Source organism: Cynocephalus volans, chromosome 8 (genome assembly GCF_027409185.1).
Source record: "Cynocephalus volans isolate mCynVol1 chromosome 8, mCynVol1.pri, whole genome shotgun sequence".
Taxonomy (NCBI): Eukaryota; Metazoa; Chordata; class Mammalia; order Dermoptera; family Cynocephalidae; genus Cynocephalus; species Cynocephalus volans.
In genome coordinates, this window is record NC_084467.1 from 4,557,747 (window position 1) to 4,571,859 (window position 14,113).

The 14,113-nt window shown below is 52.8% G+C and overlaps 1 protein-coding gene across 1 annotated transcript in view; it reads right to left on the reverse strand.

Moving 5' to 3' along the window:
- Window positions 1-991: 991 nt before the first annotated feature.
- Window positions 992-14,113, reverse strand: part of CHD5 (chromodomain helicase DNA binding protein 5) — a 59,951-nt gene continuing 46,829 nt past the window's right edge. Inside the window, 13 exon segments of the mRNA XM_063104388.1 lie at window positions 992-1,051; window positions 1,851-1,904; window positions 2,255-2,418; window positions 3,268-3,463; window positions 3,762-3,894; window positions 4,498-4,606; window positions 4,860-4,997; window positions 5,640-5,729; window positions 10,651-10,783; window positions 11,014-11,093; window positions 12,759-12,918; window positions 13,318-13,462; window positions 13,898-14,031. Of these exon segments, the coding sequence (XP_062960458.1) occupies window positions 992-1,051; window positions 1,851-1,904; window positions 2,255-2,418; window positions 3,268-3,463; window positions 3,762-3,894; window positions 4,498-4,606; window positions 4,860-4,997; window positions 5,640-5,729; window positions 10,651-10,783; window positions 11,014-11,093; window positions 12,759-12,918; window positions 13,318-13,462; window positions 13,898-14,031 (1,596 nt within the window).

Consider the following 14,113-nt stretch of genomic DNA (forward strand, 5'->3'; position numbering starts at 1 on the left):
CAATCAAGGCCTCTCCAGAGACAGGAGAACAGGGATGGGTCCAGGCTCCAGGGAAGGCCTGGTTCCTCAGCCACTGTGCACTGGAGAGTCTGGACCCAGAAGCAGGTGCGACAGGCATCTCAGAGCACAGGGCAGGGCCAAATTCTCCTGGGCCACCTCAGTACCCATGTCCCTCCTTGCTGGGACACTAGCTATCACCTGCCCACAACCACACCCCCTGGACAGGGCAAACTCCAAACCCCTTCCTGCAGTGGCTAAGAGACAAGTGCAGCCCTCTCCCTGTTCCCCAGGAGCGCACACTGCGGCCAGCCGTGCACAGCTGGGGCCACAGGTCCTCCACTGGTAATGACAGAGTCCAGGACCTGTGAGACACACTGGGCCAGGGACAGACACGTGCTGACAGAGAAGCCCGTCTCAAGGAGACAGCACATACCTGATGGTTTTCAGACCCGACAGGACGGAGGCAGGAAAACGCCCTGCCTGACCTGGAAATCAGCCAGGGTCTCCACACTGGGCTGGGCGGCCACTCCCCAGACCTGACCCACCTGGCACAGGGGGTACCCAAGCGGGCCGGGGGCCAGAGCAAAAGGACAGTCACGCAGGTGTAGGCAGGACAGGGCTGGGGGGACACTGAGGGCTCCTGGGGCACCAGACGCTGTGTTCTCCCCAGCTGGGCCAGGCCTCAGGGCAGCGCTAGGACTTCCAGGGGGCTTCCCTTCCAGTCTGGAGCCCATGGACAAAGAGACGTAAGCACTGCAGGTTAGAATCTCCCACACGTCATCCAAAGTGTTTTACCAAGACAAAGTGTTCAAGTCCTCAACAGGGGAGTGCAAGAGACGCATAAATGCATGAGATCTCTTCTAAGAAGCCGCTCTGGAAAAGGCGGTACGGTGAGTGTGACATTGGGTGGAAGAACACTTGAATTATGAGGTGGCACTTCCGGGCTCTGGCCCAGCCAGGCTGGGCCTCATCCTCCGTGTGATGGCATTGCCTAAAAGGGCGGCAGCTTTTCTCTCCCATGGGGGTCAGGCAGGTGGCCCAGAAAGCGTGGCTGTAAAAGGCACGGCAGCTGGTTATAGTTGGGCAGTCAGGTCTCCAGGTGGGGGCTATGGGGGCACCCCACCACCCATCATGGCCAACTGTGATCAGAGGTTCCCAAGCCAATACCTGCCAGCCACAGGCCACTGGGCCAGGCAATCGGCTACACCCAGAGCACCAGGGAGCACCCCAGGAAGCAGCCTCCAGCAGGGGTGCTGGCCTGGAAGCCCTTACCCCCTGGCCTCTCTACACTCAAGAGAAGTATTAACTGGGACAGATTGGCCTTGGCAGCAGCTGGCAGCCCCAGTGAATGAAGCCAGGGAGAACTGGCAGTTTCTCCGATAAAAGCCCCCCTCTCTAGCCAGTAACACCTCCCAACCCTCAGCCACACTCTTGGTCCTGGGCAGGCAGGGAGGGTGTGACACAAGATGGGATGGTGCCACCCTACAGGGCAGAGGACAGGACAGGGTTCCGGGCTGGGGCAACAGTCCCTGACTCGCTAATGTGAACACACGTGCACACGGACACCCACCTGCACACATAGGAGAGGACCCAAGTCCCAGCCCCTCATGTCCTGCCACCCCAGCCTCCCAGTGGGTGGACACACAGGCCTGAGGTGGTCCCAGAGCTAAGGGGACTGGGGTAGAGTTCCCCAGGCAAGAGGGCAAGACTCTCAAGGCCCCGGAGACAGGAAAGGCTCCAGGGCTTCAGGGCGTGAGTGGAGTGCGGCGACAGGACTTGTTCTGGCCAGGCCTGACATGCCAGCTGGGGGCAGGGGCACGGGACAGCAAAGTAGCCAGCAATGGCCTCACCTCAGCTGGAAATGAGCGCTGCGACAGAGGGAAATCATGGGGACGACTAGATATCTGTCAAAAAGAAAGAACACCGCAGGCTAGCTGGCAACAGCCACCGCGGAAGGCCAGCCCCGCGGGGCACCTGTGCGCATGCTGCCCGGAAGCGGACGGGCACCTACCAGTCACATAGGGCCCCAGGGGCATCTGGTTGTAGTTGACAATCCCTCCCGGTCCAGGGCCCCGGAAGTTGGGCCCAAAGCTGTTGTTGTACATCTGGGAGGAGCCAAAAGCGCCCTGGAGGCAAGGACCAGCTTTACAGGTGCAGTCTCGCCACCCCACCCCAGCCACCACCCAGGGACACCCACACGTGCAGGGCAGGGGGTGGTGGGGCTCGGGTCCAGGGCGCGCAGGCCAAAGCTGACCTGCTGGATGGTGGGGTCCCCGGCACGGTTGGTCAGGCGGCTCAGGATGCTGCGCTCCGACATCTGCAGGCGGGCGGCCACCGGCGGGATGCGGGACAGCATGGAGGGCAGGCGTGTCACGTCCGCCTTCATGTCGCTCAGCAGCTCCTCCAGCTGGTTCAGGACTGCAGGAGGGAGGGCGGCGGAATGCAGGCAGCAGCCAGGGCCAGCCGGTGCTTATTTACAAGGGTATGTTATGGCCCACTCCAAGCAGGAGCACCAGGGCACACTCTTCACCCACCCTCCAAGGCCAAAAAGCGGAGCGCTGCCATCTGGGGAAATAGTGGGGGATTGGGAAGAACGCCTCCCAGGGGCCCAGCACCACAGAGAAGACAGCCAGAAACCCTGACCCAACACTGGGCTTCCCACCTGAGCCTCCCAGGGAGGCCTGCAGCCCCAGCCCACTGCTGGGACGCGCAGCGGTGCTCACAGGGCGGGCTGCCAGCACACCAGACAGAGCCCAGGCCTGTGAGCCCTGCGAGCCCTGCGACCCTCGCATGTGAGCTTGGCCTTGGCCATGTCCCTCTTGGCTCTGGGTCCCCCTCTCCCCACGACCAGCCTGGGAGCTCCCCAAGGACAGCAATATGCCCAAGGATTATTCCGGGAGACCTTGGGCAAGTCACTTCACTTCCCCGAGCTTCAGTGTCTTTGTCTTTAAAATGGGGACAATAAGACTCACCACTTAGGGTACTATGAGGATTAATGAGATGACGTATTTAAGGCATATTGTCAAGGCTCGATAAATGACGGCTTTTACAATTTCATGACATTCTCTGTCAACTTCCCCCAGCCCAGGGCCTGCCTACAGGGAGCCTTCAGAAAAAGGCTGGAGGAGGAAGGGCCTCAGTTTCTCCACAGGCGAGATGAGAGACTGGCACTCTGTCCCCAACCCCTGCCCCGCCATCCACGGCCAGGAGCACTCCCTGGCCAGGAGGAGGACAGGCGGGCCGTGTGCAGGCAGCGGGCCCGCTCACCCTTGTGCAGGACGGCATTGGCAGGCTTGTTCCCAGCAAGGGACTCCTTGGACAGGTGCTGGTGGCTCTCGGCAAGGCACTCCACCTCAGCCAGGCGGGCGTTGAGGGCCATGGCGGGGTGGTTGGGGTCCTGGGTCATGTTGAGGTACGCGGCCCTCCGGAGCTGCTCTTCAATCACCAGCGCCTGCTCCAGCAGCTGGGGGGGGACCGCGCGTTGGCCTGGCCCCTCTTCCTGGAAGGCCGGCCCCCCTCCACCCGCAGCTGCCCCAGGCTTCCAGCAAGCTGGGTTCTATGTACCTTGTCACGCCAGGCCATGCCAAGGACCCCATCGCTGTGTTATTTGATTGACTGACTCCTCTCTGTCTTAGCCTGGCCTAAGTCTAGCACGGGGAGGGGGTTGCTGCTCTCTAATTCCTTTGTCCCAGGCCCTCCCGAAACCTGTCCCCCTCATATCCCCACTCCGCCCACAGCCTCTGGCCCTGCTGAGGACCGACCTTGAACCTGCGGGCCAGGAACTTGTTCTTCATCTCTAGGTAGTTGCCCTTGTGAATCTCAGACTTGAAGGGCTCATTGAGGATCATGTATCTCGGGTCATTCTGGATGTCCTGCCAGCGGGCATAGCCGTGTCTAGGTGGGGCACCGTTAAGGGCAAACCTGGGCGTTGGAAGAGGCGGGGTCCTGCCAGCTGGGGCAGGGGAGCAGGGGCCAGCTGGAGTCAAGCATTCAGGCTGTGTGCTCTCAGGCAAGTCATTAGCCTCGGGTGCAAGATCAGCAGGTTGACGGAGACAGAAACAACATCAGGAGACGCTGACAGGTGCCCTCGGTGCACTAGACATGGCACTGGGGCTTTACAGGGTTAACCCCTTCGTCTCAACAACCCGGGGTAGATACGTTCAAACCCCCTGAACGTGACCTTATTTGGAAAGAATCTTAGCAGGTGCAATCAAGTTAAGAAGGGGTCACACCGAATCGGTGGGCCCTAGATCCAATGACTGGTATCTCTACAGGAAGAGGGAAATTTGGACACAGACACAGTCACGCACAGGGAGAAGCCATGTGACAACAGAGGCGGACATTAGAGCAATGCGGCTGCAAACTGAGGTACACAAGGACTGCCAGCCACCACCAGAAGCTAGAAAGGCTAGGAAGGACTAGAGCCATCAGAGGGCTCTCCCGAGGTCCACAGAGGAACAGGCAACAGTCTGCCCAGCCTGGCCCAGCTAAGGATACGTCACGATGCCCGCCAGCAGCCAGTAGTCATGGCGCCGGTGCCAGATGTCGTAGATTTTCCCCGACGACACAGCAGCACGTTCCTCATTCTGCCACAGCGTGTGCAGCTCTGGGAAGCGAGCCAAAGTGAGCAGAATGAAAGGTGCCCCCAGGCTTCCACATAGATGTGGGCCTGGGAAAAACCTCTCCCTCACTACCTGCCATTGCCCCAGCCCCAGGGGCTCAGTGTTCCAGGGTCACTAAGAAAGGTTACCCAATGGACTTGTATCAACCACTCACACTCTAGTATAAAATAACCCTCTGCCCAGACTCCCAGGATCCACAGTCAGGAAGCCTGTGACACCCAGCACCCCGCCCCACACCTGTGAAGCCCCCATCCGCAATGTTGAACATGAATTTGAATTTCCCACTCTTGTCCTCCTTCTTTCCCTCCACATCTTCTTCTCTGTCACCATTTTGCTGTGTTTCAATGGACTCTTTCTCTTCAGCCTTGGTGTCATCTGTGGGGGACAGATCACATTCATTCATCCATCCAAAAGACACTTCCCCGGAGCCTCTCTCTGCCCAGCGCTGGGGACCCACAGACAAGCATGAAACATCCCCTTGTCCTCAAGGGTCTCTCTGCCGAAAAGGATTTTAGAAGCCAGCAGCCCCTTTCTCCGTCCTGAGTAGGGAGGCTGGTTCCAGGCCCCAGTGCCCTTCTCCCAACACATCAGGGCCACCTGAGAACAGGGCAGGGGAGCGCTGTGGAAGGAGCAGCTCAAGTTCAAGGACGACAGAGCTGCCTGCAGGGTCTGATCTGAGGACGACTGTGCCAGACATTCCAGCACCAAGAGGCACACAAAGCTTCTAGCTGACCCCACATCCTCCAGACCAAGCTCTATGCCCAGGTCTCCCCCATCTCTCTTGGTGGCTGGGGCCAGAAGAGGGGTTAGGAGAGAGGAGGGGGAGTCTGTCCCCTGTGGGGAGAGAGCCTTGTGCTGTGAGGGGCTGGCAAGTCCAGGCTCCCACCCACCAGCTCCAATCAGGGCCAGGGGCCAAGGGGACAGTGCCTGGGAGGCTGCAGGAGGCTGAATAAGTTCCAGAGGACACCCATGAGGGACCAAGGGACACAGGCCAGAGCACACAGAAAAGCCCCAGACCTGGCCTGAAATCACTGCCATCCCCTCTGCTGTGAATCAAGCTTAGCTCCAGCTTGTCCAGGATTTTCTCCTTCTCAGGAAGCACTTCCTCTGCAAGACAAAGAGGGTTCATGGGGTGGGGAGCAGTCTGGGAAGGCAGAGGAGCCTCGGGGCTGTCAGCTTTCCAACGCTGTCTTAGGCACACACAGAAGCCCATCCGTCAATATGTTACTCCAACATGTGCCATCAAACAGAGCTCCTCTGGGCCGGGGGGAGGCCGGGACCTCCCCGCACCCACCAGCTTACCCCTCCCCCCAGACACCTCGAGGAATGGTCTCAAAGTCCTCCTACTGCAATGATAACCAGAAGATTTGAAGTCCCAGCAACAGAGCCGACCTTCGTTAACATGAACCTCCTCTTAAAGACACCCAGAAATGTTGGGCAAAATACACTGCATTGAAAAAGCACACAGGTGAGCTCACAGGAAGAAAAGGAGAGCAGCAGGCGCCAGAACGCAGGGGAAATTAAAGGTGCGGAAGGACAGCTGGCGTCTGGTGGCCCCAGGCAGGGCCCGCGACTTGGGGCCTGTGTCTCAGCACCCAGGCAGGACAACAGATGAGGCCTCAAGCCCAGAAGATGCAGAGAATTGGAATTAAGCCAACACCCTCCAGCCACAGTAGTCTCTGTGAAAGAGAGAAAGTTCTGTCCACCGGCCATGGCCAAGCTGAGGAAGCCTGTCTCCAGCATGGGATCTAGGAGAAGAAAGTCTCCAGTAAGGAATCGAAACCCACACAGGCTGTGAAATCTGCATGGCCCCACCCCAGGCAGAGAAAGCATCATAAACACTGGTCCCAGACCAGCAGAATGACCAGGGGATCGCCGGGCCCTGAGCTCCTGGAGATAAAGAGGGAGAGACAGTCCCACTACTCAGGTGACATGGGATTTCTGTGGATGAAACAATCCCTGACAAAGATGTACCCAACCAAAACCTAGATCTACCCACAAAGGGCAAGAACCAGCAGACACACAAGAAGTAGATAAACACTTTAAGACATTAAAATGATGTCAAAGGGACTGTAAACTAAGTATGCTTGGAGTGATTTGGGTGGGGGGAGGGAGAAGGAACAAAATCCACAGGGAATGAATGAGATCAGGAAAATGAAAATTGGGAAAACCCAGTTAAAACTTCTAGAAATATAATCTACAATCATTAACATTTTATTGCAGAATTCTGAGATATCCTCTAAGACTTCCCACTCCTGGTGTCCCTGCATATAATCCCTGGGACTGTGAATATGATGGATTCTACTCCCCTGAATGGGTTAAGTTATATGGCACAGGTGACATTAACACAGGGAGATTGCCCAGGCCGGCCTGACCTAATTACTAGAATCCTTTAAAAGCAGAGAGTTTTCTCTGGCTGGTCACAGAAAAGGAAGTCAGAGATTCAAGGCGTGAGAGGGTGTCCATGCACCACTGCTAGCTTGCAGATGGAGTAGGCTTCATAGCAAGGAATGCATGTGGCTTCTAGGGGCTGAGAGTGTCCCCTGCTGACAGTCAGCAAGGAAGCAGGACCTCAGTCCTTCAACCCTAGGAACTGAATTCTGACAACAACAAGAATGAGCTTGGAAGGAGATTATTCCCCAGAACCTTCAGACAAGAACTCAACTTTGACCTCAGTCTTGCAAGACCCTCAGCAGAGAACCCATACACACCACACCAGACTTCTGACCTACAGAACCGTGAGCTAATCCATGAGTGTTGTGTTAAGCCACTACCTTTGCAGTATTTTGCTATGCAGCCGTACAAAACAATACAGACGGGTAAGTTAAAAATAAAAACAACTGCACAAAGAAAGTATAAACTGAAGCTACATCTGAGGATTACTCAAAAAGCCTTGCAGAGAGATAGATAAACAAAAAAGAAGCAAAAGACGTGAAAAACTAATCAGCCCCCAACTTTGGCCAACCTTGTCCTTGTACCCTGCTTTCTCCTTCTTCAGGCATTTGGGGTCTGATGTTAAACAACACAGACCTCTGTTTATTGTTGATTCCTGTGTCCCCCACTAGAATACAAATTCCATGAGAGAGGCCTTCAGCTGTTCACTGCTGTGTCCCCAGTGCCTGGGACAGCATGTGACTCTCAGCAGGTTTTGTACGTGTATTTATTGGATAAATAGGTGAATCAATGAATTCCAGAGGTGGAAAGTAAACTTAGCGGGGCAAAGACAATATTCAAACAAGAAATGGCTGAGAATTTTTCCACAATTGGTGAAGGACATAAATACTCGGCTTTAAGAACACAGTGAGTCACAAGCAGGACAAATAAAAACCACACATCACCAAAGAAAAAGAGAATGTCTTAAAGGTAGTCTTCTAAAGTTAGAAAAGATAGAACAGACAGATTTCCTACAAAGGAGCAACAATTACACTGATAGCGGCCTTCTCGGCAGCACAATGAAAGCTAGAATAAAAAAGAAATACGATCCTCAAAGTGCTGAGGGGAAAATCCCTATCCCATCTCAAATTTTACTATTATTCAAAAATAAAGGAGGGCTGGTTGGTGCACTCTGTTGGTTAGGGCACGGTGTTAAAAACCAAGGTCAAGGGTTCAGATCCTATCACCAGCCAGCTGCCAAAAAAAAAAGAAAAATAGTAAAGGAAAAATAACACACAATGAGAAAATTTACCATTCACAGAAATTTTTGGATAGCCCCATTAAAGGTTGTACTTTAGGAAGAAGGACTTTGAAAGAAGCAATGATGAACAGACGAGCAAACATAAAATGGGTAAGAATGTGAGAAGATCTAAATAAGGATTCAAGATTTAGAAGTAAGCCTAACAACAAATTTGGGAAAGTAAAAAGTTGAAAATAACATACTGGGCAAGAGCAATGTGGCAGATGAAAGGAAACTGAATTACACTAAAGCTATCTATAGTCTTTGTATTATTCAGGAGGGATACATGTTAAAAATTTAAGAGTACAGAATAGAATTGGCTATAAACTTTCCAAATGAGTTGAGAGAGAGAAGGGAGATTTAAAGAAAATTTGATGAATTCAAGAGATGACAGGAATAGAGAAAAAAAGAAAAGGCAAGGGCAATACAAAGCTCAAAATAAGATAGAAATTCATCCAAATATCTAGTTATTACAATAAATGTAAAGAGATTAAATTTGCCAGCTTAAAAATAGAGACACTACGATTAGATTTAAAATAATGAATCTCCTTGTACGCTGCTGGCAAGAGATATACCTAAAACATAATTGCACAGATAGATTAAAAATAAAAGAATGGAAGAAAATATTTGCCAATCATATATCTGGTAAGGAACATATATCTATAAAGAAGTCTTACAACTCAATAATAAAAGGTAAATAACCCAATTTTAAAAGGGGCAAAGTATCTGAAAAGACATTTCTCTAAGTAATATATACAAATGATTTATAAGCACATGAAAAGCTACTCAACACCTTTCTGCACAAAAGAAATACAAATCAAAACCACAATGAGATACCACTTGTCATCCACAAAGATGGCTATAATCACAATAACAACAGTTGTTGGTGAGGATGTGGAGAAACAGGAGCCCTCATACATCTCTGGTGGGAATGTGAACTGGTACAGCACACACAGAAACAATTTAGTAGTTCCTCAAAATATTAAACAGAGTTACCACATGATTCAGTAATTCTACTCCTAGATATATACCCAACAGAATTGAAAACATTGTCCACATAAAAACGTGTACATAAATGTTCACAGCAGCATTATTCACAGCCAAAAAGTAGAAACAACCCAAAATCCATCAACTATAAATGGATAAGCAAAACAGTAGATCCCTACAATGGAGTATTATTTGGCCACTAAAAGGAATAAAATACTAATATATTCTATGACATGGGTGAAATTTAAAAACAGGTTAAGTAAAAGAAGCAAGACACAAAAAGCCAATGTATTTTATGATTCCACTTATATGAAATATCCAGAATAGGCAAATCCATATAGACAGAAAGTAGATTAATGATTGCCAGGGACTGGGGGGAGGAGGACATGGGGAATGACTGCTAATGGGTATAGAGTTTCTGTTTGGAACAATGAGAGTGTTCTGGAATTTGACAACGGTGATGGTTGCACAACTCTGCGAATATACTAAAAACCATTAAGTGGCACACTTTAAATGGATGAACTGTATGGAATGTGAATTACATCACAATAAAGCTGTTCCATTAAAACATAAACATGTTGGGGGCTGGTTGGTTAGCTGAGCTGGTTACAGGGCAGTGTCATAACATCAGTTAAGGGTTTGGATCTCCTTACTGGCCAGGCACCCAGAAAAAAAAGATAGAAAAAGGTGTGCTGAACAATATATACTAAACATAAGTAAGATCAATCCAAATCAGCCAAAATAAACTTTAGAGCAGAAAGTATCAGGAGGGGTAAGAGGGTCAATACGGAATGATTAGAGGCACGCCTCACCGGAAAAATATGAAAACCTGAACAAATATGCACCTGCCCACCCAGCCTCAAATGATACAAAGCAAAACCTGACATTACAAGGAAAAAGAGATTAATCCACAGTCACAGTGAGAGATTTTAAAACAAGTCTCAGAAACTGACTGATGAAAGCAAACCAAATACTAGTAAGGATATAAAAAACTTAAATGACATAATTACCAAGCATTATCTAATGATCTAACGCATATACTTAGAACCTCACACCCCGCAGTTAGAGAACAGACATTGACATAGAGTGTTTACAAAATCTGACCATATCAAGGCAGAAAGTAAATTTCCACAATATCATGTAGACTTCTTATGTTTTCAGACTACAGTGCAATTGAGTTAGAAATCACTAATTAAAAGAAAGGGGGGAAAGGCATAAACTTTTATGGCAAGAAAAGTTAAAGTCCATCTGTACAGAGACACGGGGCCAGCCCATCTGGGACAGGGCACGCTCAGCAAGGGAAATGAGTGGAGCCTGCCCTGCTCGGCCCAGGGCCACGGAAGCCACAGGCTGCGCTGGGAGGGGTACCTTTGGGCAGCGGCTCCGGGGAGGGCTGGGCCTTCTCTGTCTCCTCTGGCCGCTCCTCTCGGGCTCTCTCCTTGCTGTCCAAGCTCTCGTGCTTGTCCTCGCCCTCCACTCTGTCCAGGGCAGTTGGCAGGGCCTGGGGGACAAGACAGGGGAGTGCGGGGCCTCAACAGGAGTGGCACACAGGGAGTGTGCACTGGGCTGGGAACCCACCGTCCTGGCTCCGGTGCCTGCTCCCCCAGGCCCAGAGGCCTGAGCTGGGAGCTAGGAGGCGTGGATTCTACCTGGCTGGGCAAGGCTTGAGAAGGTCCCCAGACCCAACTTCCACTCTACACCCATGATGGGAGACACCAGCAATTTCCATACCTGGATTTCCAGGGCCTTCTTTGGCTTCTGGACTCCCGGCTCTTTCTCATCCATGTAGCCCAGCGGGGCTTCCATTTTCTCTGAAAGATGAAGGGAAAGAGATGAGACAGGTGAGCTCAGGTGGGGAAGGGGGAGAAGGGCAGGGAATGGGGTGCCAGAGAAGAAAGGGAGGGCGTGGCCTTCAGGAGGCCCCATCGGGGCCAGGCCCCTCCGGGAGAGAGGGGCAGGATCCCTGGGTAAGCCAGAGGGCCAAGGCCAGGCTTCCGACTCCAGGGTCCTTGTAGGACCTTGGGCCCAGTGGGGAACTGCACACAGTAGTGGCTGCCCATCTGGAGGCAGGGGGGTGAGGAGGCCAGAGGCACGGATTGCGGGCCAGGACACCTAGGTTTGGTCCCAGCTTTCAGGCTGGCTCACTGGCCGTGTGCCTTCGGACAGATCGTGAGTCTCCTCCTTGCTGGTGACTCGTGTGGCTCCAAGAAGCCTTGGCAGGTGGGTACTATCATATCCCATGTCATGAATGGGAAAACAGAGGCCCACAGGGGTTAAGTGACTTCCCCAGAGTCACACACAGAGTTCAAGGCACAGCCAGGAAGCAAACCCAGGTGTGTGCACCTCGACAGGGCACACTTATGTCCTCAGAGAAGCTATGCCTCTCAGGGTCTCACCTGTCACCTGGGGATGGGTGTATCTGCCCCAGGCCTCAGAGGCCCAACTTTGCCCAATAAAAGACACATTGCCCAAATAAACACCTGGATTACCAAAAGGGCACTGCAGACAAATAACCCAATTTAAAACAGGCACAGGATCTGAAAAGACATTTCTTCAAAGAAGACATACAGCCAGTAAGCACCCGAAAAGATGCTTAATATCTTCAGCATCAGGGAAATGCAAATCAAAACCACAGTGAGCTCCCATGTCACACTCACTGCGAAGGCTAGAATCAACACGTCGGACAGCAAGCACTGACGAGGATTCGGAGAAACCAGAAGCCTCATACAGGGATGTTAAATGGTGCGGCCGTTTTGGAAAACAGCCTGGTAGTTCCTCAAAAGGTGAAACAGTTATCATATGACCCAGCAATTCCATTCCTAGGTATATACTCAAGAGATCCGAATGCCTCTGTCTACACAAAAACTTAAAACACGAATGTTCCTAGCAGCAGTATTCACAATAACCAAAAAGCAGAAACAGACCAAAATCCATCAACGGGAAAACAGATAAACAAAATGTGGAAAATCCATACAATGAAATGTTATCCAGCCGTAAGGAGGAAGGAAAAAGTGACACACGCTACAGTGTGGCTGAACCACAAAACATTAGGCTCAGTGACAGAAGCCAGACATGAGAGACACATAGCATGTGATACCAGTTACAGCATATGACACGTCTGGAATAGGAAAATCCGTAGGGACAGGAAGCAGGTTAGAGGTTGTCTAGGGCTGGCAAGAGGGAGAAACAGGGACGGCTAATGGGACAGGGTTTAGCAGCAATGGTTGCACAGCCCTGTGAAGATTCTAGAAACTGCCAAACAGCACAGTTTAAACGAGTGACTTTTAGAGTATGTATATGAATTATATCTCAAAACTGTTACTTGAAAGAAAAACTATTGAAAGAACAACACTTCGGCAGACAGAATTTTAAGGGTGAAGAGAGGCCATTTTTTGTGGGTTGCAAGGACTCGGGGTTACTGTGGCCTTGCCCCCTCCCGTGACCCAGGTGCCCTCCCCACTTGCCTGGACCCCTACCTGACAGGCCCAGCGGGGCTGGCGGGAGGTGGGCGGGGCTGGCGGGCACCGGAGTGTTGGGGTCCGAGGAGATGACCTCACCCGGCTTCTTGCCCTCGTGCGCCTCAGGGATCAGGTCCGGGGTGCTGTGCTTCCCGTTGACGTGCTCGAACTCCTGAACCTGAGGTGGCGGGAGGGAGGGAGGCAGTGCTCGCGGCTCAGCCCTAAAGGTCTCAGGGTGGCCAGTGGGGCTGGGGGTGTCACAGGCTTGGGGTGGCTGATGCCTCCACCCAAGGTGGGCCAAGCCAGATGCACTCCTAACCACAAACTCCCTTGCCAGTTCTCCCCGATTGTCTCCCTGTGAGTCCTCCATCTTGGGATCTGCCATCCTGGCCTCCACATCTCCCCCAACCCCCTCACCCAGAAGGCTTTCCAGGTCAGTCCCTCTGGCCTGGCTCAGACCCTGGGCAGCAGTGTGACCTGAGCCAGGCCCTTGCCCTCTCTCTACTAAACCCCCAGGGGCAGTGCCAGGGCCCTGGGTGGCCGCCAGGAAGGGCCCCGCAGAGGCTTACTCACCCACCTTCTTCCTAACTAGTGACATGACCCCGATGCGCGTGAGCACGTGCTGCCTGGACAGGCCCTCCCGAGGCACACCGTCTGCAAAGGTCTCCGCGCCGTCGGCCCCCGGCTCACACAGGTGCCGCATGAAGAGGGACACATAGGCTCTGGGGTGGGGGGGGACTAGGGCTCAGGGGGTGAGGGGCCGGCAAGGACCCTCTGAGAGTGCTGGCAGGACCCCAAGGGGGACCTCCTGGCTGGAATCACCATCTATCACCTGTGTCCTAAACAGGCCTGCAGGGCCAGGCCCCATGAAGGGACAGAGGGGGCTTCCCTGGTGGGGAACCGTCTAGGACAGCCCTCGCCCCAGGTGACTCAGTTCTTCCTTGCTGCTGTTAACACCAGCTGGTTTGGGGAGAAGCAGCCATCAGTGTTTTCTGAAAATTAGCCCAGCTTGGCACAGGGACCCCAGCCACCCACAAAACAGATAGTGGTCCAGATGCCCTTAGCCTGGCAGAGCAGAGACGCTACCCACGGTGCGGGCTCTCCAGCTAGAGCCTGCCCCACCTAGGGGCGGGAGGCCACCACCTCAGCCCCTTTACCTAAACTCCTTCTCGCTCTTCCCGCGGAGGTCCCGCACCAGCCAGTGGGAGTTGAAGGCGTCCTGCGGGGGCATGCCCCAGCGCATGATGGCATTCAGAAAGGCCTTCCGCTGCCGAGCGTTGAAGCCCAGCACCTGGGCAGGGCAGAGAGCAGTGCATGAGCCCAGGGCAGAGACAGCGTGCGAGCAGAGAGCACAGGGATGGGGGAAGAGAGAG